Source organism: Hevea brasiliensis, chromosome 14 (assembly GCF_030052815.1).
Source record: "Hevea brasiliensis isolate MT/VB/25A 57/8 chromosome 14, ASM3005281v1, whole genome shotgun sequence".
NCBI lineage: Eukaryota > Viridiplantae > Streptophyta > Magnoliopsida > Malpighiales > Euphorbiaceae > Hevea > Hevea brasiliensis.
In genome coordinates this window covers 9,019,107-9,040,973 of record NC_079506.1, presented here as the reverse complement: position 1 = coordinate 9,040,973, position 21,867 = coordinate 9,019,107, and the positions used below count along the sequence as shown (strand labels likewise).

At 33.9% G+C, this 21,867-nt stretch overlaps 2 protein-coding genes across 5 annotated transcripts; both read left to right on the top strand.

The window, feature by feature from the left end:
- Positions 1–1,967: 1,967 nt before the first annotated feature.
- On the top strand, positions 1,968–13,470 carry LOC110648900 (ATP-dependent DNA helicase Q-like 4A). Of its 3 annotated transcripts, none has more exons than XM_058134837.1 (26): positions 1,968–2,145; positions 3,864–3,925; positions 4,011–4,178; positions 4,800–4,857; positions 5,166–5,588; positions 6,006–6,179; positions 6,275–6,405; positions 6,813–7,176; positions 7,258–7,389; positions 7,637–7,723; positions 7,827–7,954; positions 8,747–8,867; positions 8,952–9,103; positions 9,170–9,305; positions 9,704–9,827; positions 9,894–9,964; positions 10,239–10,307; positions 10,452–10,580; positions 10,681–10,839; positions 10,971–11,051; positions 11,138–11,299; positions 11,419–11,474; positions 12,088–12,229; positions 12,314–12,408; positions 12,639–12,716; positions 12,795–13,470. In XM_058134837.1, the coding sequence occupies exons 2-26, from the start codon at positions 3,915–3,917 to the stop codon at positions 13,237–13,239; spliced, it is 3,696 nt and encodes a 1,231-aa protein (XP_057990820.1). In that variant the 5' UTR covers positions 1,968–2,145; positions 3,864–3,914; the 3' UTR covers positions 13,240–13,470. The 3 variants fall into 3 exon arrangements, with proteins under 3 accessions (XP_057990820.1, XP_057990818.1, XP_057990819.1); XM_058134835.1 differs by having other exon boundaries at positions 3,826–3,925; XM_058134836.1 differs by having other exon boundaries at positions 3,823–3,925.
- Positions 13,471–16,125: 2,655 nt separating this feature from the next.
- LOC110648903 (polyubiquitin) lies at positions 16,126–20,941 on the top strand. Of its 2 annotated transcripts, XM_058134844.1 has the most exons (3): positions 16,126–16,932; positions 19,655–20,476; positions 20,527–20,941. In XM_058134844.1, the coding sequence occupies exons 1-3, from the start codon at positions 16,250–16,252 to the stop codon at positions 20,618–20,620; spliced, it is 1,599 nt and encodes a 532-aa protein (XP_057990827.1). In that variant the 5' UTR covers positions 16,126–16,249; the 3' UTR covers positions 20,621–20,941. The 2 variants fall into 2 exon arrangements, with proteins under 2 accessions (XP_057990827.1, XP_057990826.1); XM_058134843.1 differs by having other exon boundaries at positions 16,130–16,932; positions 19,655–20,941.
- The last annotated feature ends 926 nt before the right edge of the window (positions 20,942–21,867 follow it).

The window sequence follows — 21,867 nt, the reverse complement described above, 5'->3', positions numbered from 1 at the left end:
TAATTTGATATCAAAATAATCAAATTTTCAGTAATTAATATATTATTATAATTTTATTAATATTATATTATATATTATTATTTATATAATTTTATAATAATATTTAACTTATAAATATTATTTTATTAATATTAAATTACATTCATTATTTTTAATAAATAAAAATTTATAAATATATTTTATTTAATAATTAATAATATAAAATATATATTTTATATTTTTCGATTAATTTAATTATAATCTGATTAAATATTTTCAATTTTAATTAATTTTGATTTTCGCTATTAAATATTTTTTATTTTAATTAATTTTGATTTTCACTTAATTGTAATTTGATTTAATTAATATTTTTAGAGTTTGGTAATAATTTAATTAGTTAAAAATTTAGTTTCCTCTGATTCTATTAATCAAATATTCAGCCCTATAAATTAAGGTACTGTTACAAGAATACCTTTATGACTTTGTTCTATTTGAAATTAGCAAAATATTCAATTTAACTTCTATTCTTATTAAAAAAGTTTAATTTAATTTATTTTTAATTTTTTTATTTAAATTAATTTAAAAATTTTAATTTAAACTCAATATAACTCAAAATTAAAATTTATTAAGTTAAATTTATTGATTTAAATAAAAAATTAAGAATTTCAATTTTTTAATTTTAAGACTAAATTTTTTAATTTCTCGATTTAAGCTCAAAAATTAAGAAATTTAATTTTTTATCTTCTTGATTTTTAGACTAAATTAAACTTAAATAGAAAATTTTAAACTAAATTAAACAAAAAGTTAAAAATAGTTAAATTAAAATTTTCAATAAATCCATCTAATTGAGCTTTAGGCAATTTAAAATTTGCTTGAAAAACGAAATTTTAATGTGATTTTAATTTAGCTTTTCACAATTTTGGTTAGTTTCATTCTCAATTATTTGGTTTCAATTCTCATTTATTTGGTCTCAATAAGGTTTGATACGGCTTCAATTTTAATTTTAATTATTTAAATAATTTTATACAATTAATTTTATAAAAAATTATACTTATTACTATTTTTATTTTAAATTTAATTATCAATACACAACATATTATATTTATACAACTATTAAATATTATTTCTTAATTATATATTTTTTAATTTTTAATTATATTGTATGATTTAAAATTATATATATATATATTTACAATTGGATAATTATAAGATATTTCCAAAAATAATAAAATTATACGGTGACAGTTTATATTTAATTAATAAAATAAATAAATTATATAGTTCTAAGATAAATAATATATTTTTTTTTGGGTTGCAGTATTAATAATTCTTTATGATAGTGTTTACTAAATTTACATAATTTTGATATTACATTCTCCACTTCAATTTGTTTTTTTTTTCAACAATCATAGATTTGATAAAAATAAAAAGCTAAATCAAATTGAAATAAATATATATAAATATTTCATAATTAATGTGTTTTAAATAAAATAAAAGTTCACAAAAAATAAAAATGTTAAAAAATTAATTATTGACTTTTTTATTATTATTATTATTATTATTATTATTATTATTATTTAATTCTTTAGATTTATTAAAATTTATAGCTTAATTTTTATATTTTTTTAAATCAAACAGCTTAATTTTTGAATTTATTAAAACCTATAATTAACTATTAATTATAATAAAAATATCAAAATGTTTTTAACTTTATATATATATATATATATTTTAATTGAAATAATTTAGTCTATAAATTTTGTATTTTAAATAAAATAATATATTAATTTAAATTTATAAATAAATAGTTCATTAATTTAAATCATTTTATTTATAATATAAAATTTTAGAAATTAAATTATTTAAATTAAAAAATATATAAAATTAGAGATTTTGACATGCAATAATTAACGATGAATTAAAAATTATATGGAGGAGTAAATTATAATTTATTATTATTATTACAACTCCCGCATAATTCATACTTCGCAACGTTGGTTTTTGTTTCTGGAAAAAGCGAAGGATCCCGCCCTTGCACTCCGCGGCTTATTTTTTTGAAGAGCGCGCTCTGTCTCACAGTCTCACTCTCAGTGTCTCTCCCTCTCTCCAATTCTCACTTTTCTCGCCGCCGATTATCCAAGCTAACACAGGTGGACATTTCTCCGGGTAGGCTTCTCTCTCTCTCTCAAACCCTAAAAAATACTCGAAGGTCAGATTCTGTTTATTATAATTGGTCGAAAATATTGTTAATTTTTGAGGTTTTGTGTTGCATTTCCCATTTTCTACTATTAGGTTTCATTTGAGCCTTTTTTTTTTCTTTTTTTTTTTTTTACTTTTCTTTTGTGTAAATTGAAATTTGCTGAGGGCGTTTTTATACATCCCCTGGAAATTGGATTGAAATGCTCACTTTAAGATGTCAGATAATACTATCTTTGAATATTGGAATCCTGTAGTTGAGTATCCGTTTCTGTGTTGTTTGTCATTGTGCAAAATTGAAATCGCATAACTTTTTAGTTAATTAGTCAAAGAGCTGCTTAATTGATACGGAGGAATTGCATGCTTATGTGCCATACTATGTAAAGCTTTAACAAAGGAAATAACAAAATTTCAAATGGAAATGTGTATGTGCTTGCAGAGCTCATCAGTTAAAAATGAATTGATAAAAATAAGTCTATTTCTCTGTTCATTTATTTAAATGATAAGAAAAGATTGATTATTTGCTATCCTTGTTGTTTTGAATCGGATAGCCTGAATTGCAGCTAGTGCCTTATCTGTATCTTTTGAGTTAGTAAGGATGACTGGCACAATTTTAGAACAACCAATTGGCTATCAATATTAGTTGAACAAATTGGGCATGGCATATAACAATATAAAGACTCAATAATTGATGTTGACATGATATGTAGTAAATGAAGTATATATTTGTTATGCATTTAAAGGGATACATGCAGTAAAGTCAGATGAGTTTTATGTTCTCATTTTTTGGAACAAGACTTTTATTGGAATCTGTGGACTGCAAGAGCTATGCGGTGTAATTCAGTTTAAAATTATGTTTAAATATTTTAGCATTGCTGTAGACTACATGAATGCGGGGCCCAAAAAAAGTGGACTACATGACTATTGGACTTAGAAATTAGAATGGGATTTCCCATCTCATGATATTACTTTTTTGTTGTTTGGAGCTAGATTGACATATTGGGAAGTATTCTTTTTGATTTATTGGAATAGAAGTTTCTTCTTCTTTAGTGCTCTCTCTCTTTCTCTCTCTCTCAGCAAATTACAATATCACATGTATTTGAAAGATTTTGTGTTAAAGAGTTGTATGCCTGGCTGCTTATTACATAGGCTGAATCCATATACTACTAAGGGTTATTATGAATGTTTTTTTATATACATTTGTTGTGAGCAAACAATAGATCAAAAAATTATGAACAATGAAATAAAGGATGGCTAACATGAAATATCTTCTGTTTCAATCCAAGTTTACATGATTTGCATGTAGGCTTTTTTCTGGTTATGGATTCATTACATAAGTGAAGGAAGCTCTTCTAGAAATTCTTGATAGTTGATACCTTCAACAATCTGGTTATGGATGCATTACCTAAGTGAAGGGAGGCACCCTAGAAATTCTTCATAGATGTTACATTCACCAAGGGATGAGTAGCTTACAAACCACCTGAGCAATGTTTCTATTGTTTGTTGTTTTTGTTTTCAACCCTTTTTTGCTAACTTTTTTGGTTCAATTATCCTACATTGAGAGATTCATTATTGGTGGATGGCAATTATTTTCTTTGGTAATACACTGAAACTTTTTGTTTTATTTTGTTATTTTCTCTTGTGAAGCAGGTTCTTTTTTTTTTTTTTAATGATGTGGTTTCTGATAGTGGAGAGAATTACCACAAGCTGGCAAATAACTGACGACTAAAGAAAAACGAATGAGGCAAAAGTAACAATTCTGCTATGCATTCTATTATCATGTCTTTCCTACAATTCATGTATCTTGATTGGTTTCATTTATGGTTTATATGCAGTCTAACCAACTCAGGTCAAGGTAACAAATGTGAAGAGAAGCTCCCTAAAGTTAATTGGTCCCAACATGCCAATGCACATGATAATTTTTCATCTGAGAAAAAGTTTTTGAGTTCAAATTTTCTCTTTTCACTAGAAAGCCAGAAACCTCAAGGTTCTGCAGCTATGAGGTATTTTATCTCTGGATGTATTGTTTATTTTTCTCTAACTTTTGTGGAGTCTTTGTCCAGATGCATATATGTGTATCTCAATCTTTTAGTATAGAATCTATCTTTCTTGATGTTTGAATATGCATGTCAATTATTTTAAATTTGAAGAATATAGTATGCCATTTAGCAATGTAGGAACCTTTATTGTATGAAAACTGGGCTAAACTGTTACAGTATACAAGTTTCTATCTTGAAAACTTCAGATCAGTTCGTTATTGATGATTTTAGTTATATGGATGAGTTGATCATGCTTACTCTGATTATATCATTAATTGATTCTTGCTGATTTCTTTGTTGTAATCCCTTCTCATTCGCTTCATTGCTTTATGACTGATTTGTGCGCGGTATGATGGAACCTTAGTCTTAAGCATTTTCTAGTAGCTTAGATTCTGCTACTGTAAAATTTACAGCTTCTAATTGTCGATTTTAAGCAGTACATTAGTTCTTAAACTGCCAATAAATAATAGAAACATAGTTGGAAACTTGGTTCAGTGTCTGTCACTAGTTATCTAAAATTGTTTTCATTTACACTCCTTTGTAATCCATCTTCTAAGATAATCTTTGTGGCTTTGTGCCATATAGGTTAACATGCTGTCAAATTCAGAGTTTGCAAAGATTGCAGAATCCAGAAATTGAAAAGGTAAAAATGTGTCAACTTTTCCTTGGTAGTTAGTAATTCTGCATTTGGCACCATATAAGTGTTTAAGGTTTGTGCTATTGCAAATGGTCTGATAAATAGTTAAATTTACGTAATTTTGAGTAATTTCCATTCATTTCCCATTTCCTTAGTAGAATCACTATCTTTAATTTTATACTTTATTTTAAAGTTCATGCAATTAGTCTTTTGACTCGTATATTCCATCCATCAAACTCTTAGATTTTCTATATAGCAAAAAAACTATGATATTTTCTAATTTACAACACTTTTATGTGGAAAACTTTTGGCAGGCTTGGCGCACTCTTTCCAGTCTTCAGATTTCTCGCAGGAACTACTTGCAGCCGGGGAAAACTGGTCCCTTTAAGGGTGCAAGGAATGACTCGTTACAGGATGTTGGACAACCTACTTTACAAAGCTTATCTAACAGTAGGAAATACTCTGAACGTATGCATGTACCTCAACACTTTGGTGAATCCAGTGTGAGGAATAATGAATCTGAAAGGAACACTGGCAATGTTTTTCCACAAGATAATGCTAGAGCTGCTGAAGCTGGAAATGATACAGGGCAGCAAAGTGACATTAAAGGATCGGCAGCTAACAATACTCAGTCTAAAGCATATGCTAGTTCATTCAGCAATCACATTGTGCATACTAACCAAAATAAAGAATCTACAGAAGCTCTGGCTGATATTGATGATGATGATCTACTTGGGGTAATATGTACCAGTATTTCCTAGCGGTTTTATTCAAATTGAGATTTGGCTAAAATGAATGAAATAGAACCTGGGCATGAGCTCTCCTGGTTGAAAATCTTAGGTCTCACTTGGTGTAATCTACAGATATTTATCTATGTCATTTTGTTCTAATAAAATATATTAACAACCATGTCAAATCTGCCTATGGTTTGTTTCACCTCATAAAATACAATTATGAAGCAATCAATTGTTATCTTTTGCTCATGCAATTCTGTAAATAATTGTTTTTAATTTTTTTGCCAAATTGAGATTAATGGTATGATACTATCTTCTTTCTTAACTATTTGTGAGTGAGATTCATGGTCTTGTCTTAATTGTTGGTCTGTGTTTCATCAATATTGATTTGATTCATCTCTTTATTGACTTGGGTTTCAGAACATTGATGTGGACCAAATAGTTATGGAACATTACCAGTCTACTTGCACCCCTCAACCATCAGTTTCCAAGTTTCCACCCATAACACCAACCGTAGATAAAAATAATTTTGTGAGATCAGAGGAGACATTTTTGCCTCCTGAATTGAGCCAAAACTGTAATCATGGATGTAAGGTATGTGGTATTTGCCTTCTGTTCTGTTTTTCATCTTAATCTGTTCTGTCCTTACTTTGATATCTGTAACTCCTTAAATTGACCAACTGAAACAGCTAGGACTTTGCCCAGAAGCTGCTAATCATTTACCAGAAATGAAGGACGTGCTAATTTCTGTGTCAAATGAACTACTTGACAATACTGCCAACCTGAGTCCAGTGCAGATAGAGAAGCTTCGCCAGGATAGGTTGTGCCCCTTATCTGAAAATGCAGATCTACTCTGAAGCAATGAAGAATTGAAAAACTATATTCTGATAGGGAAGGACAGGAAAAGGGTTGGGACAAAGGAGCTCATAAAATATATGGAATAAATTAAACTATGCATTGCATTGTTGCTTCCTTTTTTCTCCTCTTTGATTTCTTAAAACCCACCGGACTTTGTTGAGAGATAAAATTAGCTACTGTTAGATAGGGAAAAGGGTTGGGATAAAGGAGCTCATAAATTATATGGAATAAATTAAACTATGCATTGCATTGTTGCTTCCTTTTTTCTCCTCTTTGATTTCTTAAAACCCACCGCATTTTGTTGAGAGATAAAATTAGCTACTGTTAGAATGCTTATCTTATACATGTCTCTTTGGTTTTCATTATTAGGTTACAGCTGAATAAGCAAATTCAGCAGCTTGAGAGATATCTGCATGATAAGGAAAGGCAAAAGTCACATTTTTCTACTTCCACAGCAACTCGGAATTTCCAATATGAAACACCACAATCTGCTGCTTGCAGAATAGATACCCCGAGATTTAATGCACAGGTTCATCTTCAAAATGAACCTGGTAGTTACGACAATTGGAATTTGCCATCAGTTTCATTCTCTTCTGTAAATAGTTTTGGTGTATCATCTGGTCCTATAGAGAGGGAGCCTTACATTCCAAAGTTCATTGAAGTTAACTATATTGAAGGTTCAAATGATCCAAAGTGGAGCAGTACAAATTTCCCTTGGACAAAAAAGTTGGAGGTTTTCATCTGGACTGGACTATTGCCAGTTTCTTTTCTTCATTACCTGTCCTAATTGTTGCTTGCTTGATGCTGTATTTAGGCCTACAACAAGAAAGTGTTCGGAAATCACTCATTTCGGCCCAATCAAAGAGAGGTCATTAATGCTACAATGAGTGGGTTTGATGTTTTTGTTTTAATGCCAACTGGAGGTGGAAAGAGCCTGACATACCAGGTAAAACAGCCTTACATCAATAACATTACTTCATCCCAGTTAGAATTATTAGTTTCAGAAACTATGCACTGTTTTGCCTGTTTTAATTTATGCAATTTTCTGGTTATCCTTTCACTGATGTTTGATGGTAGAATGTTAGTTTCTTCTTAGAAGCAGTTGAAGTTTTTGTTGATCCTGGGAAATTATGTGTCTTTTCTTTCTCACTATGTCTTGCTATGGATCTTATGCATCTTCTATTATCGTGCAGCTGCCTGCTCTAATTTGTCCAGGAATAACCTTGGTAATTTCACCTCTTGTGTCACTTATTCAAGATCAAATAATGCATCTATTGCAGGTATGATTATTGAGATGGTCAAGCTTTTTTCTTTGCCCTGGTTACTACCACTTGCTTATGTAAAACCATGCATTTATTTTTGCCAATTGGTTTTGCACTGTAGGCAAATATATCTGCTACTTACTTAAGTGCCAATATGGAGTGGACTGAGCAACAGGAGATCTTAAGGGAACTCTGTTCTGATTACTGTAAATACAAGTTGTTATATGTCACACCAGAGAAAGTTGCCAAGTAAGTGTTACAACATCGTAAGCATATTTCATGAATTGAATATGCCCATTTTCATCCACTTATGTCCAAGCTTTTTTCTAGTAGTGCAGTCTGCTAAATGGGTCCTTAAATGGTAGTTTTATGGGATGGTTTTGCTGACCTTGATAACATTCAGTGTCATATAATGACTAAAAATGGATGCCATTTTTGAAAATAGTTGTCAAACCAGATAAGCCCTTAGTCTAAATCTTTTATGACGGTTGGTGCTGACAGCAGAGTGCTAACATTGTTAATTATACATCAATCACGAATATTTGTGATTCATTATCTTCTGTTAAAAATTTTTATTCATGCACTCTTTGTGGTTTTATTGTTGGATTTTCTTCTATAAATCGCTACTGGGGACCTTATGACATTTCTTTCTCCTTATTGTTGCTCTTTCCCACATCGAAGGAACCCCTTACAATCAACTTTTTAACTCATTTGTCTCTTTTTGTTGTCTTTTGCCTCTCCTCTATGACATTTCTTTCTCCTTATTTTGCTCGTTCTCCATTGAAGGAACCCCTTAAAATCAACTCAAACTCTTTTATCTCTTTATGTTGTTTTTGCCTTTACTCTAGCAACCAACTCCTAACTGTTTAATGTCCCTGATGATGGAAATCATAAATTATTCCTTCAGGGTTGTATTCTTGTTCCCTTTGGGTATTGTTATACACCGAAATCTGTCATTTGTACAATTTAGCAGTTCATAGAGATAGAATGCTGATATTATCATGCAGTACTAACACTATGAATTCTATTTTTGGACTGCAGAAGTGATGTTCTTTTACGACATTTGGATAGCTTAAATGCTCGTGGCTTGCTTGCTAGGATTGTTATTGATGAAGCTCATTGTGTGAGTCAATGGGGACATGATTTTAGACCGGACTACAAGGTCTTTTCCTTAAATCTCTTTTCCAGTTTGTATCTTAGTTCAGAGAGCTTCTGTCTAACAATCAGATTATCTGTGTACAACCAGGAACTCGGTATCTTGAAAAAGAAATTTGAGAAAACTCCTGTTTTAGCTTTAACAGCAACTGCAACAGCCAGTGTAAAGGAGGATGTTGTACAAGCTCTTGGTCTTGTTAACTGCATTGTTTTCCGGCAAAGTTTTAATCGCCAAAATCTATGGTAAGTGTTGAACATAGATGAACTGCTGCCATATTTTAAATTGATCACTTATTGTTAACACTGCAGGTATTCTGTCATCCCCAAGACAAAGAAGTGTTTGGATGATATTGACAAGTTCATTAAAGAAAACCATTTTGATGAATGTGGTATTATTTATTGTCTTTCAAGAATGGACTGTGAAAAGGTTGCTGAAAAATTGCAGGTTGGTCTTATAGTTTGATCTCTCAAATCTGATGGTTTAAATTCACTTAAAATATATAATGCATAAATTAGTTGGAAATGTTTTGTATCTGTTAATGAACTTCATTCAATTTTATTATTTTTATTATCCATGTCATGCCATGGTAAAGAGGTAACCGTTCTATGTAACCTGCCTGATTTGATTAGGAAAATGGAATTGGTTTTATATATTGATTAATTTTGACAATTGGGGTTTTTCTTGTGAATTTTAGCTATGTAGAAATCCTTGCATTTTTCCTATCTGGAAAATTTAGCGTTTTGTTATTGTTATCATAATTGTTACAGGTAAAACGTTAAATGATTATCGATTCATGCCATTTTAGTTTATTTTTACTCAAGAAAGTGCCTCCTATTGAATAGGAATGTGGACATAAAGCAGCGTTTTACCATGGTAACATGGATTCTGCACAACGCGCCTTCATTCAGAAGCAGTGGAGCAAAGATGAAATTAATATAATTTGTGCTACAGTTGCATTTGGAATGGGTATGTTGATTTTTATTTATCTTGATTAATTGAAGAAACCATATATTATTAACATGATTATTGCAGGTATCAACAAACCAGATGTCCGCTTTGTAATTCATCATTCTCTCCCAAAATCTATTGAAGGTTACCACCAGGTAGAATTTTTTTCCTTACATTACTAGACTTGTTAGTACTTAATAATGCAAGTGTCAATTGTTTGGAACTGTAGTACAAGAGAATGTGCTTTTTGATGCAAGTATATAACATTATTACCCCCTCTAACCAGCACTTAAACCTTGCCGTCCGCAAAAAAAAAAAAAAAAAAAAAAAAAAAAAAAAAAAAAAAAAAAGAGTTCACAAACTTGATTGACTATTGAACTTTATCCTAAATACTCTGCAAGTTTGATGTGTTCTTCCCAAGTTCTGCAGGAGTGTGGTCGTGCTGGTCGAGATGGTCAGCGCTCATCTTGTGTGTTGTATTACAGTTATAGTGACTATGTAAGTTAATTGGACAAAACTGCACTGGTCATCTGTTTAAGCCAAATTTAATGACTTATCTCTTCTTCCATTCTCCTTGGTTGTCTTCTTTGCAGTTTCTTAATTAATATTTTATCTTCATGTACATTTTGTCTCCTTTATCAGATACGAGTCAAGCATATGATTATCCAAGGACAGATGGAGCAAAATCCCTGGACTCCTGGATATAATCGTACTAATATGACAAATTCAGAGAGGGTACTGGAGAAGAATACTGAAAATCTTCTGCGAATGGTACCTTGATATAAGCCTTTTGCTGTAATTGTGGTTACTATCACTATAATTGTCCCTACTCCTCTCCCTAACTTAATCTCTGACAAAATGACTTTTTCAGGTCAGTTACTGTGAAAATGATGTTGACTGTAGACGCCTCCTTCAACTTCTACATTTTGGAGAAAAGTTTGATTCTGGAAACTGCAAAAAAACATGTGATAATTGTTCCAAGATCAAAACTTTAGTGGAGAAGGATGTCACTGAGATCGCAAAGCAATTGGTTTGAAAGCATTTTTTTTTTTTATATCAAAGATTGTTGGGCCTGCTTTATATTCAATTTTAGTCATCTTATATTACTGTGTCACACTTGTGCTTGCTTGTCCCGTGATGTTTCTATTGTTTCTTGGTTAGGTTGAACTGGTCAAGATAACAGGGCAGCAGTTTTCTTCATCTCATATTTTAGAAGTGTACAGGGGCTCCTTGAACCAACATGTATGCCATAACAACAAAAATATATATTCATCTTTCACTTCTTGTAATATCCCTGAATAATTGTCCTATTTTACTGCCAAAACTAGGTCAAGAGATACAGACATGAAACTTTGAGCCTGCATGGGGCTGGAAAACATCTGGCCAAGGGTGAAGCTTCCCGAATATTGCGTCATCTTGTCACTGAAGATTTTCTTGTGGAGGATGTTAAGAAAAGTGATATTTATGGATCTGTTTCATCAGTACTGAAGGTACTTGTTGTTTCAATTCCTTTTGCTTTTCAGTTCCTTGAAATTGAGAAAGCAAATATGTTATTCCCGGTTTAAGATTTCATATTTATATAAGAATTTTGTGATGATATTTATTTCAGGTGAATGAATCCAAGGCCCACAATCTAGGCTCCAGTCGGCAGACTATCATATTAAGGTTTGGCCTCTCCTCTCAGTCTTGCTTCAAAGTTACATCTTTAACATAGAGAATATGAAAGATCCAATCATATATATTTCTAGTGTGTTTGCTGTCTGCTTATTGACTTGGCATGTTTTTATGCTCATTTCATCGACAAGACGTGCATTAAGTCACTATTTCTGCACTTTCTACTGTAGCATGTTATATCATGGTCATTCATAGCAATTGGTTTTCTCTTTCTGAAGATTTATACAAATTCCAAGCCTAGATGTAATGCAACCAAATTCCAGTCCAGTTCATTTGTTTCTAGTCAGGATTAAACCCTATCCTCGGGCCATTTATCCACCCAACCCATTCAGAATATCCAGATCTTTGTGGAGATAAATTAGCAACAAATGCTATTGGAGTTGGTCTTAGATTAGTTCATTTAGATGTCTAAGTTTGGAACTAATCTCTTTTTTTGGGTAAGGCTTATTTGTTTGAAATTTCTAGACCTAAGGACCTTGATAAAGCTACTAATTTTACCTTTTTGCTTGGCTTTTTTACATCCTCAGATGTTATGATCCTCTGGATTTGCTTTATTAGTGGAGGCACCTACAATTTTGACACTGACAGTTTACATACTTTGCAGATTTCCTTCAGCTGTAAAACCATCTAAACAGAGCAAATTTGATGCGACTCCTGCAAAAAGCTCACTGACATATGGGAAGCAAAGTCCTTCACCTGTTGACACTCCTGCACAAGCAGCACAACCTCAATCTGAAGTGGACTTGGTATTTGTAAAATCAATAATCAATTTTGTTAGTAATCCTCCAGACCTGAAGCCGCTTAACTTTTTTCCCAATTACACATGACAGAATCTATCTGCCAAATTATATTCTGCTTTAAGAATGCTCCGAACTACCCTTGTTAAAGAAGCTGGGGAGGGGGTTATGGCGTACCATATATTTGGGTGAGCTCCCAGCCATTTCCTTTTCTAATCTCTATCTCACATTTGATAGAAATTTGCTTTAGAAACTAATTCTTGGAAAATGGATCGGGAGGGTAAGTCATTTGAAAGTTTACCTGTTATACTGACTTAGAATATTTGCCTGACTTGTCCCTGCGAGGTTTTTTTTTTTTTTTTTTTTGTCCTAACTTGTTACAGTATGTGCTGACGAGTTTCTATTTTCCTTGATTTAGTAATGCCACACTGCAGCACCTTTGCAAAAGAATTCCCAGAACAAAAGAAGAACTGCTTGAGATAAATGGCATTGGAAAGTAAGTTTTGTAGTTACATGTGGTTAAGTTATATATTGAAGGCTCGATATGTCTAATATGCCTTTTGGCTTCAATTAGGGCCAAGGTAAGTAAGTATGGAGATCGTTTGCTACAAACAATTGAATCTACAATCAAGGAATACTATAAGACAGACAGGAATAGCAGCGGTAGCAATGACAGCACTGATTCGATAAAGAGGAGAAGAGATGCAACTAGGGCACCAAATGGGAATGTGGAAGAGGAGGATGACTTCACCAAAAGTACTGGTCGGTCAAAGAAAAGGGCAGCAAAGTTGCATAACGCAGATACGGAGGTTTATAATTGCAGGGAGACAGATCACAACCAATGCCTGGATGATGACCTAGATTTTGAGGATTCATATCATGATCAAGAAACTAATGGCGCAGAAATAGAGGCCGAAAAGAACGGTGCAGGACGAGTGCTTCCCTCATGGTTAACACCAGGAAACAAGATTAAAAGTTCAAACCATAATTTGTTTCAAGAATATGCCATGAACAGCTAAGTTTCTTGATGTATGCTAACTTTATTCTGCTTCTTCAAGAAAGAATTCAATCAAACCGTGATTCATTCTGTACAGTTTTGTATCTCTGGTTCTTATTAAAGGCAAACGCCTTTTATAAGTATCATGTTACAGAGTTCTCAGTAAGTGCGACATCTGGCTAAAAGCCTGCAGCTGGTAAATAATGTATTCTGAAAGGTGATTAAATTTATGGCACTTATCGTCAGCAAGTTATGGGCTGCTTCTAAGTTGGTCATCACTTAATCTGTAACAGGACAAACTTTTTTTAAAAGTATGAAACCCAACAACCTAAAAGACGAAAGCTCTAGGTTTGGGGGTGTCACACCAAGGGACAAAACCCTACTCAGAACTTGGTCATGGGCACGTGGTGTTGGACTGTGGCATCGCATTCACAGTTGCCTGCTACATAAGATGCCCAATTTATACAGAAATAATGATCCAAAGCCTGAAAGACTTGAGTAGCAGCTAATGGAGTGTTACCCAGATATAATCTACCATATCACTTCGGGGATGAAGTCCTTTTTGAGCGATTTTAAGAGTTCATTTTCCCACATTAACTTGGTGTGTTTGAGGTTTTTTTTTTTTTTCTTTTCTTTTAGAAGAATGTTTCTATAGAATCAAACTTGATTGATAAGAAAGAGTGCATTCTCCCCTTTAACTTGGTGTATTTAATCTATCATATCTTTTTTTTTTTGTCTATAATTATTTAAGCATTTGATGATAGATCAAGTTATAGTGAAGCTGCCATCAGATTGGTCCGGGTACAATTCGCTGTTCTCTTTGATTTTGCAGATGTCAACTACTTGTCAGGATAAATCTCTCACAATAATTGTTCCTAAAATAAACACTACCAGTCAACCTCATTATTGGAGTTCAATTTTTCGAGCCACAGGATAACACTCTTATTCATTTTCATAGTTACTGTCACTGAAACTCGAGTAGATTCGGTTGATGATGGGACCACAAAATCTTGCAGCTCTCAAATAATTGCCGTGGTCCATCTTGCTCTCACACACCAACTAATGCCCCCGCCCTTTTTGCCCCGCGCTGCATTGCAGATAGTTCACTTCAAGAGAAAAGAAACTAGAAAGTTTTGCTTCACGCAATCTTGGTGAAAAAGCCAACAACGCTATGTAATTCTTTTGAAAAGTCGCTCGATTTTGCTCTACGACCCTTTTCAGCTTTTCTTGTTTTACTAGTTCCAGTGGATGTCTTCTAGAAACGAGCACACTCCGTGCTAAAACTTGCCACTAGAAAGCCAGCGAGAGCGAAAGCAAAGCTTTTTCAGTGATTTGCACACAAAAATGCACTGAAACTCGTCTTTGACAACAAGAAACTAAACTAAAGTGATGTTAAGAAAGATTGGATATTCCCACTTGGAAGCCAACGGAGAGAATTTTGATTTTCGTAACATGTGGCGAACCAGTTAAGCTCTAGTAACGCAAACGGGTAAAATATGCAGCGAAGCCCCATGGGACCTACAAATTCTTGCAGTTAAAAAACACCCTGTTAGCTAAATGACATTGAAGTCTGCTCTAAAGCTGTAAGGTCTTCAATTTGAATCCATATTATCAGTTAGCTGCTACTGCAGCCATCAGATCGCAACCAGTGATGACCCCAACTCAACTCAAGTCAACCTTTATCCAAAGATTTGGGGTCGACTATAACCTTTATCCAAATCTTTGCTCCAAGTCAATTTTGGTATATCCCTTTCTTTTTCTTTGCAACCAGTGATCACCTGATGGCTATAAAACGTTTATTTGTTTTCGTTAACTCAACTCGCAATCATCTCGCAATTCTTGCGAAAAAAAGAAGACTAATCACGCCTGCAGGTTATTTAAAACGCAATTTAACTCGCTGAAGTGAAGAAAATTTTCCAAGTCCATGGCTCGATTGTCTATATAATAGGTATCTGGTAGAGGAGCTTGAAGAGAGCAAACAGAGAGCAAAAGCAATGGCACACTTCAAGAAAGTGTTGTCACCAACTGATATTACCAAAAGATTCGCATTTCCGACAAGACTTTTCCGGCGTATTCGACCACGTTTCAAGGGGAACCATTTTCTTGATTTGCAGGTCAAGTACAAGAACCAGAAGCTGGTGTTTCGATGCTACAAAAGAAAGACAGGTATCCATCCTAAACCTGTTCTTACTAAGGGCTGGCTTGAATTTGCTCGCCGTGAGAAGCTCAAAGCTGGTGACAAGATTGTTCTTCTTCTAGAAGATGATCAAGCTACTGCTGGAGTGGAGTTCAAGATTGAGATTCAGAAGATACCATTCAGGTTGTTTGGGAAGGATATATGAGCATGAATGGACTGAAGTGCTTTTAGTCACAGCACAAGTAACTAGTGTTAAATTTTGTGGCCTTCTTTTCATTCTTCTGTTGTATTACTGATGATTAAGGCATATTACTAGCCTAATTAAATAGTTTAATCATATTACATGGAAATTCAGTCCCTGTATTGTCCATTTAGCTGCCCTTGTTATGGAATTTTCTTTCATTAATTGGATATTTATCATTCAAGAAAATACTGGATCATTTTATAACTTCAGTGCAAGGCTTGTGAGTTGAGACAACAAATTGGCCCAATAGAATTTCTAATGGCTCATATCAAAGGTCCAGTTAGTCAGCGAGTCTGGGCTTTCTTGCTTTTTGGAAAGAGTTGATATTTTCTGATAAAATTAATTTAAAAAGAAGGCCACAAGTGGACGCCAACTAGAATAGTCGAGTGTCGAGTAATTACATGGAAGGTTCCTGATCATGATCATGAACCTACCAGCTAACGCATCCCAATACATTCCAGCAATCAATGTTGACCGTTAACTTCTAGCTTTTGTTCCTTTGTCTGGAAGAATTTCCAATACATTGAGTCGGCCACTTCCGCTATATAAAGCTTCTTCTCCTCTTCTTTCATCTCATCTTCATCTTATTAATTGAAATCCTTTCTTTTCTACGATTCTCAAAAAAAACCCTTTCCTTGATAACCTTCCAGCATGCAGATCTTCGTGAAAACACTCACCGGCAAGACCATAACTCTCGAGGTCGAGAGCTCTGATACCATCGATAACGTCAAGGCTAAGATCCAAGACAAGGAAGGAATTCCACCTGATCAGCAGAGGTTGATCTTCGCCGGAAAGCAGCTTGAAGACGGCCGCACCTTGGCCGACTACAACATCCAGAAGGAGTCGACTCTCCACCTCGTCCTTCGTCTCCGTGGAGGCATGCAGATCTTTGTCAAGACTCTCACCGGTAAGACCATAACTCTTGAGGTTGAGAGCTCTGACACTATTGATAACGTCAAGGCCAAGATCCAAGATAAGGAAGGGATCCCTCCTGACCAGCAGAGGCTGATCTTCGCTGGAAAGCAGCTTGAGGATGGCCGCACTCTCGCTGATTATAACATTCAAAAGGAGTCCACCCTCCACCTGGTTCTGAGGCTTCGTGGGGGTATGCAGATTTTTGTGAAGACTTTGACTGGGAAGACAATTACTCTGGAGGTTGAGAGCTCTGATACAATTGATAATGTCAAGGCAAAAATTCAGGACAAAGAAGGTATTCCACCAGATCAGCAGAGGCTTATCTTTGCAGGGAAGCAATTAGAGGATGGGCGCACACTTGCTGATTACAATATCCAGAAGGAATCCACCCTCCACCTTGTGCTTCGTCTCCGTGGTGGTTACTGATAGAAAATCATAGAAGTTTGCTGCTTTTCTATTAAGTTTGTGTCTAAGAATCGAAGTTGTTAAGCTCATATGTCTTCTGAAATGTTATATGCGTAAGTTGTAATTCCAGTAATTATAATATAAGCTATTTCCTACATAATAATCTATAATTATCTTACCAGATTAATTAATACATGTTTATGCTGAAATGTCTGTAAATGGATTATGATTATGGCTTTTGAACCTTATACTTGTACAATTGCACATGCAAAAGCCTGTAAGAGGTTGATTCAAGAAAACTTGAGCAATTAAAAATAGAAGTGCAATCTTGCTATGTGCTCCCCAATAAAGCAAGTTTTAACAAAGTGCCATTATGTCTTATTTGGGAATTAGTTTCAATAATTCAGTAAGTTATTGCACTACTGCTGAATATCAATTGTAAGAATATATTGAATGCCATGTTAAATTTGGATGGCCTAATTGGTCTTGGCGAAGGAGTAAGGAGGAGAAAAGAGAAGATGTTACATAGACAGACAGGCACCATCGTAAGAGGATGTTAATGACATAAAAATTAACCATGAATTGCAGCTGGTTAATTATTTTATTGCTTTAAATTCACTTAAAATTTATTAAATTTAAGTAAACTATATTAGTAAAAACAATTTAAAAAGCAATGTTTAATTTTAAAGTTTTTTAATAAAAAATTTAAAAAATAATATAAAAAGTTTAAATACAAATAGACTAATTTATTATCAGTATGGCCAGAGAATAGAAGAAAATGCCTAGCGTTAGTGCCTACTCTAATAGCGGAATTAGGCCTTTTTGTATGCTTTTGTCATACATTTGTGATGATAAACAGCCAAAATTTAGAAATTTTAGTGATGATTACGTTAAATTGAACTGTATAAAGCAAATTTATTTTCATTGATAATAGTTTAATTTCGTTTCAAATCAGATTAAATTGTTGATTTTAATATAGTTCAGTTTACGATCATGGTGGATTGAGTCCAGCCCTTAATTGTTTTAATTCTGATCTTGAGCTTCAGAGGACTGATTTCAATCTAATTTCTAATTCATCTTGAACTGTGACCAAGTCTATCTAGTGCCAATAGCAAAGGCCTGAATGATATACAAAAAGAGGTACTCATTAATATAAAGATATAAAACTATTTTTAGAATCTCGTATGTAAATTTAAATTTTTAAGTTGATTAATTTATTGACATAGCAATTACTATTCCTATTTTAAACGCAATTAAAAGATGAAAACATAAAATAAAAATGGATCACCATCAAACCCTTTTGCATTACTATATTAAGATTTAATTACGGGGACCGTAGCAATAAATTTTATGACTAACGTTTTTTGATGCACAAGATCCTCTTCAGGAGGTAATACAGAGTATATTTATGTCTTTATGGAGAGAAATATGATCATAATGTAATTTCTAATTCTCAAGACAGAGAGAGAGATTTAAAAGGCCATGCAAAAGTTTATAGAAGAATTAATATTATTTTTATTTTGAAGATTTTAGTATATAAAGAGTTCCGTATATTGGAGAGGAGCTGAAGATCTTACAGTTCACCCGTGATTCAAAAGAATCACTTTAATAAAGAGAAAGTGATAGCACACTAGGGTAGTATAAACATTGAGCACTAGATGCTCTGACACATATGCCTTTTAAAAAGAAAAAGTGAAGCAATAACATACTGGATAATAATAACACACTAAAATAATATAAATAGTAAGCATTTGATGCTCTGACACATAAACTTTATCAGCTCTTGATTACTATATCTTATCTAAATGGCTCGTGACTGGAGTTCAGATTATAATAGTCTGAGTCATTACACCCAATATTTTTTTCAAAAAATTCTTTTGTTATGATTGTCCTTCAATGGGGTCTTTTTTTCTTGTTTGCTAATGCTAAAGTCATATTGATCTCATTGCCTTTTATGAAGTCTTGAGAGTCCTAAAATATGATGTTATAATGAGAGAATTGCTCTGGCTCAACTTTTGGGCCTATAGAAGTGAATCTCATCATTTGAGCCTTGGGCTTGTAATTGTTGAGTTCGCAAAAACATGCGAAGAGTCTTCTTCGAAGAGGAGAGTTCACTAACTTATCTTTGATAATCTGTGAGTAAGAGTACCATTCATAGACTGAGTTCTTGGTCCATTGGATTTACTACTCCATCGGATTAATGAGATCCAATATCCAATTTAGCTATGGGCTTTCCTGAGACCGAAGATTTGTTATCTTCCGAATTTGTAATTTGTTAATAAGTTCATGACTCAACAACATTTATATATTTATAAATAATTAAAAATATAATTAAAACATATAAATATATGAAATATGTAGTTTATGACATAATTTTTAATTAATATTTTTATTATAAATATTAATTAATTATTATAATCCACTGAATTTATTATTAAATAAATTTTAAAAATAACAATTAAACTAGAATATTCTAGATAATTGTGTGGAAGGTTCCTGACCATTACCCTCCAACTAACGCAACCTTCTTTCCACCGATCAAAGCTGACCGCTCCTTTCTTTCCTTTGTTACGAAGGATTCAATTCATTCCGCTCCTTCCCATTCACGGTCGGCTTCTCTTCTATATAAGCTCACCTTCTTCATTTTCTTTCTCATCTTAATCTCATCAATCAAAATCCTCTGTTCTTTCGAAAGCTCTGAAAAAAAAAATCATCTTTTCCTTCTCAGATCTCCAATATGCAGATTTTCGTGAAAACCCTGACCGGCAAGACCATCACTCTCGAAGTCGAGAGCTCCGATACCATCGATAACGTTAAGGCTAAGATCCAAGACAAGGAAGGAATTCCACCGGATCAGCAAAGATTGATCTTTGCTGGAAAACAGCTTGAAGACGGCCGCACCTTGGCCGACTATAATATCCAGAAGGAGTCAACTCTCCACCTTGTCCTCCGTCTCCGGGGCGGCATGCAGATCTTCGTTAAAACCCTCACCGGCAAGACCATAACTCTTGAGGTCGAGAGCTCTGACACAATTGATAACGTCAAAGCCAAGATCCAAGATAAGGAAGGGATCCCTCCTGACCAGCAGAGGCTGATCTTCGCCGGAAAGCAACTTGAGGATGGTCGGACCCTTGCCGACTACAATATTCAGAAAGAATCCACTCTGCATCTGGTTCTCCGTTTGAGGGGAGGTATGCAGATCTTCGTCAAGACTCTTACCGGCAAGACCATAACCCTGGAAGTGGAGAGCTCCGACACCATCGACAATGTCAAAGCTAAGATCCAGGACAAGGAAGGCATCCCTCCTGACCAGCAACGCTTGATCTTCGCTGGAAAGCAACTGGAGGATGGCAGGACCCTTGCTGATTATAATATACAGAAGGAATCCACCTTGCATCTCGTTCTCCGATTGAGGGGAGGAATGCAGATCTTTGTCAAAACCCTCACCGGCAAGACCATAACCCTGGAGGTTGAAAGCTCTGACACAATTGACAACGTCAAGGCCAAGATCCAAGATAAAGAAGGAATCCCACCTGATCAGCAGCGGTTGATCTTCGCCGGGAAGCAGCTAGAGGATGGAAGGACTCTTGCCGATTATAATATCCAAAAGGAGTCCACCCTTCACCTGGTTCTGAGGCTTCGTGGGGGTATGCAGATTTTTGTGAAGACCTTAACTGGAAAGACAATCACACTGGAAGTTGAGAGCTCGGATACAATTGATAATGTCAAGGCCAAAATCCAGGACAAGGAGGGTATTCCCCCGGATCAGCAGAGGCTGATCTTTGCAGGGAAGCAATTAGAGGATGGGCGTACTCTTGCTGATTACAATATCCAGAAGGAATCCACCCTCCACCTTGTGCTCCGTCTTCGCGGTGGTGATTACTGAATCAAAGCTTGCTTCTTTTCAAGTTGTGTCTAGATGTTTGGTTTCTTGAATTTCATATCAAATATGCTAATGATATCAATAGTACTGTGATATGTTACAAATCTAATTAATAAATAAATTTTCTTAATTACGAACAATAGTTTCTGCTTTTCATGTTGCTTTATGCATGCTTTAAGCCTCGATCATGCTTTACATAACCTTCTTTGAATATCAATTTATGATCCAAGGAAACGAAGTAATATTTGTTTTTTCCAACGTCTGGTTTCCAAATGGAATTGTGCCAATAAGTTGCAAGACTGAGATGTGATAACTTTTTCAGCAGTGTATGAGTTGAGTGAATAACCCAAAAAGCAGCGTGAGAACAAGCAATTTTGTGACATTTCATTGAGTATATGCTGATATGTATGATTATGTCAAGAATTTAGCAAATTATAGCATATTTCAGATTAGACGAACAAAGAGTTGTATTATTCTCACCCAAGATTAATTAGAAGGCAAATGAGGATATTGTTGCATTTCATTTCATTTGCTTTGTTCCGAGGAATATAATAAGATAGATTTGGACGCGGACTGGTCTCTGACTGTTGCTGGAACAATGCTGAATTGGACCGTTGGATTTGGACTTTCAATGGTTTTTTGGTCATAACAGTTTTAATTTGATCTCTGTTCTATTTTAGATCGAGTCAGTTTAATGGTTAAAAGTAGTTTTTAAAATTTCTCATTTTCTTTAATAAATTGAGGGTTGGCAACTAAATTTTTGGTAGAATCATTGATTTCGATCTAGTTTGGTTTAAGGTTTAAAAAGAGGGAGAGTTTTAGTCTGGTTTGGACTAATTGGCTCTGGATTCAAATCAAACCTTGCTCAGATGTACAATAATCCATCAGCTAATGTAAAGGTCAAAGTTGGGAGCTTATTCGTTGCTTCAAATCGGGGAATTGTACACATTGTGATGAATCTATTCTTTTCTTGCTTGGGACCTGGGAGAGCCAAAGTTGGAATCGTATCTTTGTTGCAATCTAGAAAAAATGAAAGATGCAAACCTTGCAATTATGATATAAGGAA

What these genes read in the sequence shown, in the direction of transcription:
- LOC110648900 (XM_058134837.1), top strand. An exon ending in AAATAATGCATCTATTGCAG is followed by an intron (nt 7,724 to 7,826) that starts GTATGATTATTG and finishes TTTGCACTGTAG; the next exon opens with GCAAATATATCTGCTACTTA. An exon ending in CTGTTTCATCAGTACTGAAG is followed by an intron (nt 11,300 to 11,418) that starts GTACTTGTTGTT and finishes TATTTATTTCAG; the next exon opens with GTGAATGAATCCAAGGCCCA.
- LOC110648903 (XM_058134843.1), top strand. Translation starts at nt 16,250, where the DNA reads ATGCAGATCTTCGTGAAAACACTCACCGGCAAGACCATAACTCTCGAG. An exon ending in GTGCTTCGTCTCCGTGGTGG is followed by an intron (nt 16,933 to 19,654) that starts TTACTGATAGAA and finishes TCAGATCTCCAA; the next exon opens with TATGCAGATTTTCGTGAAAA.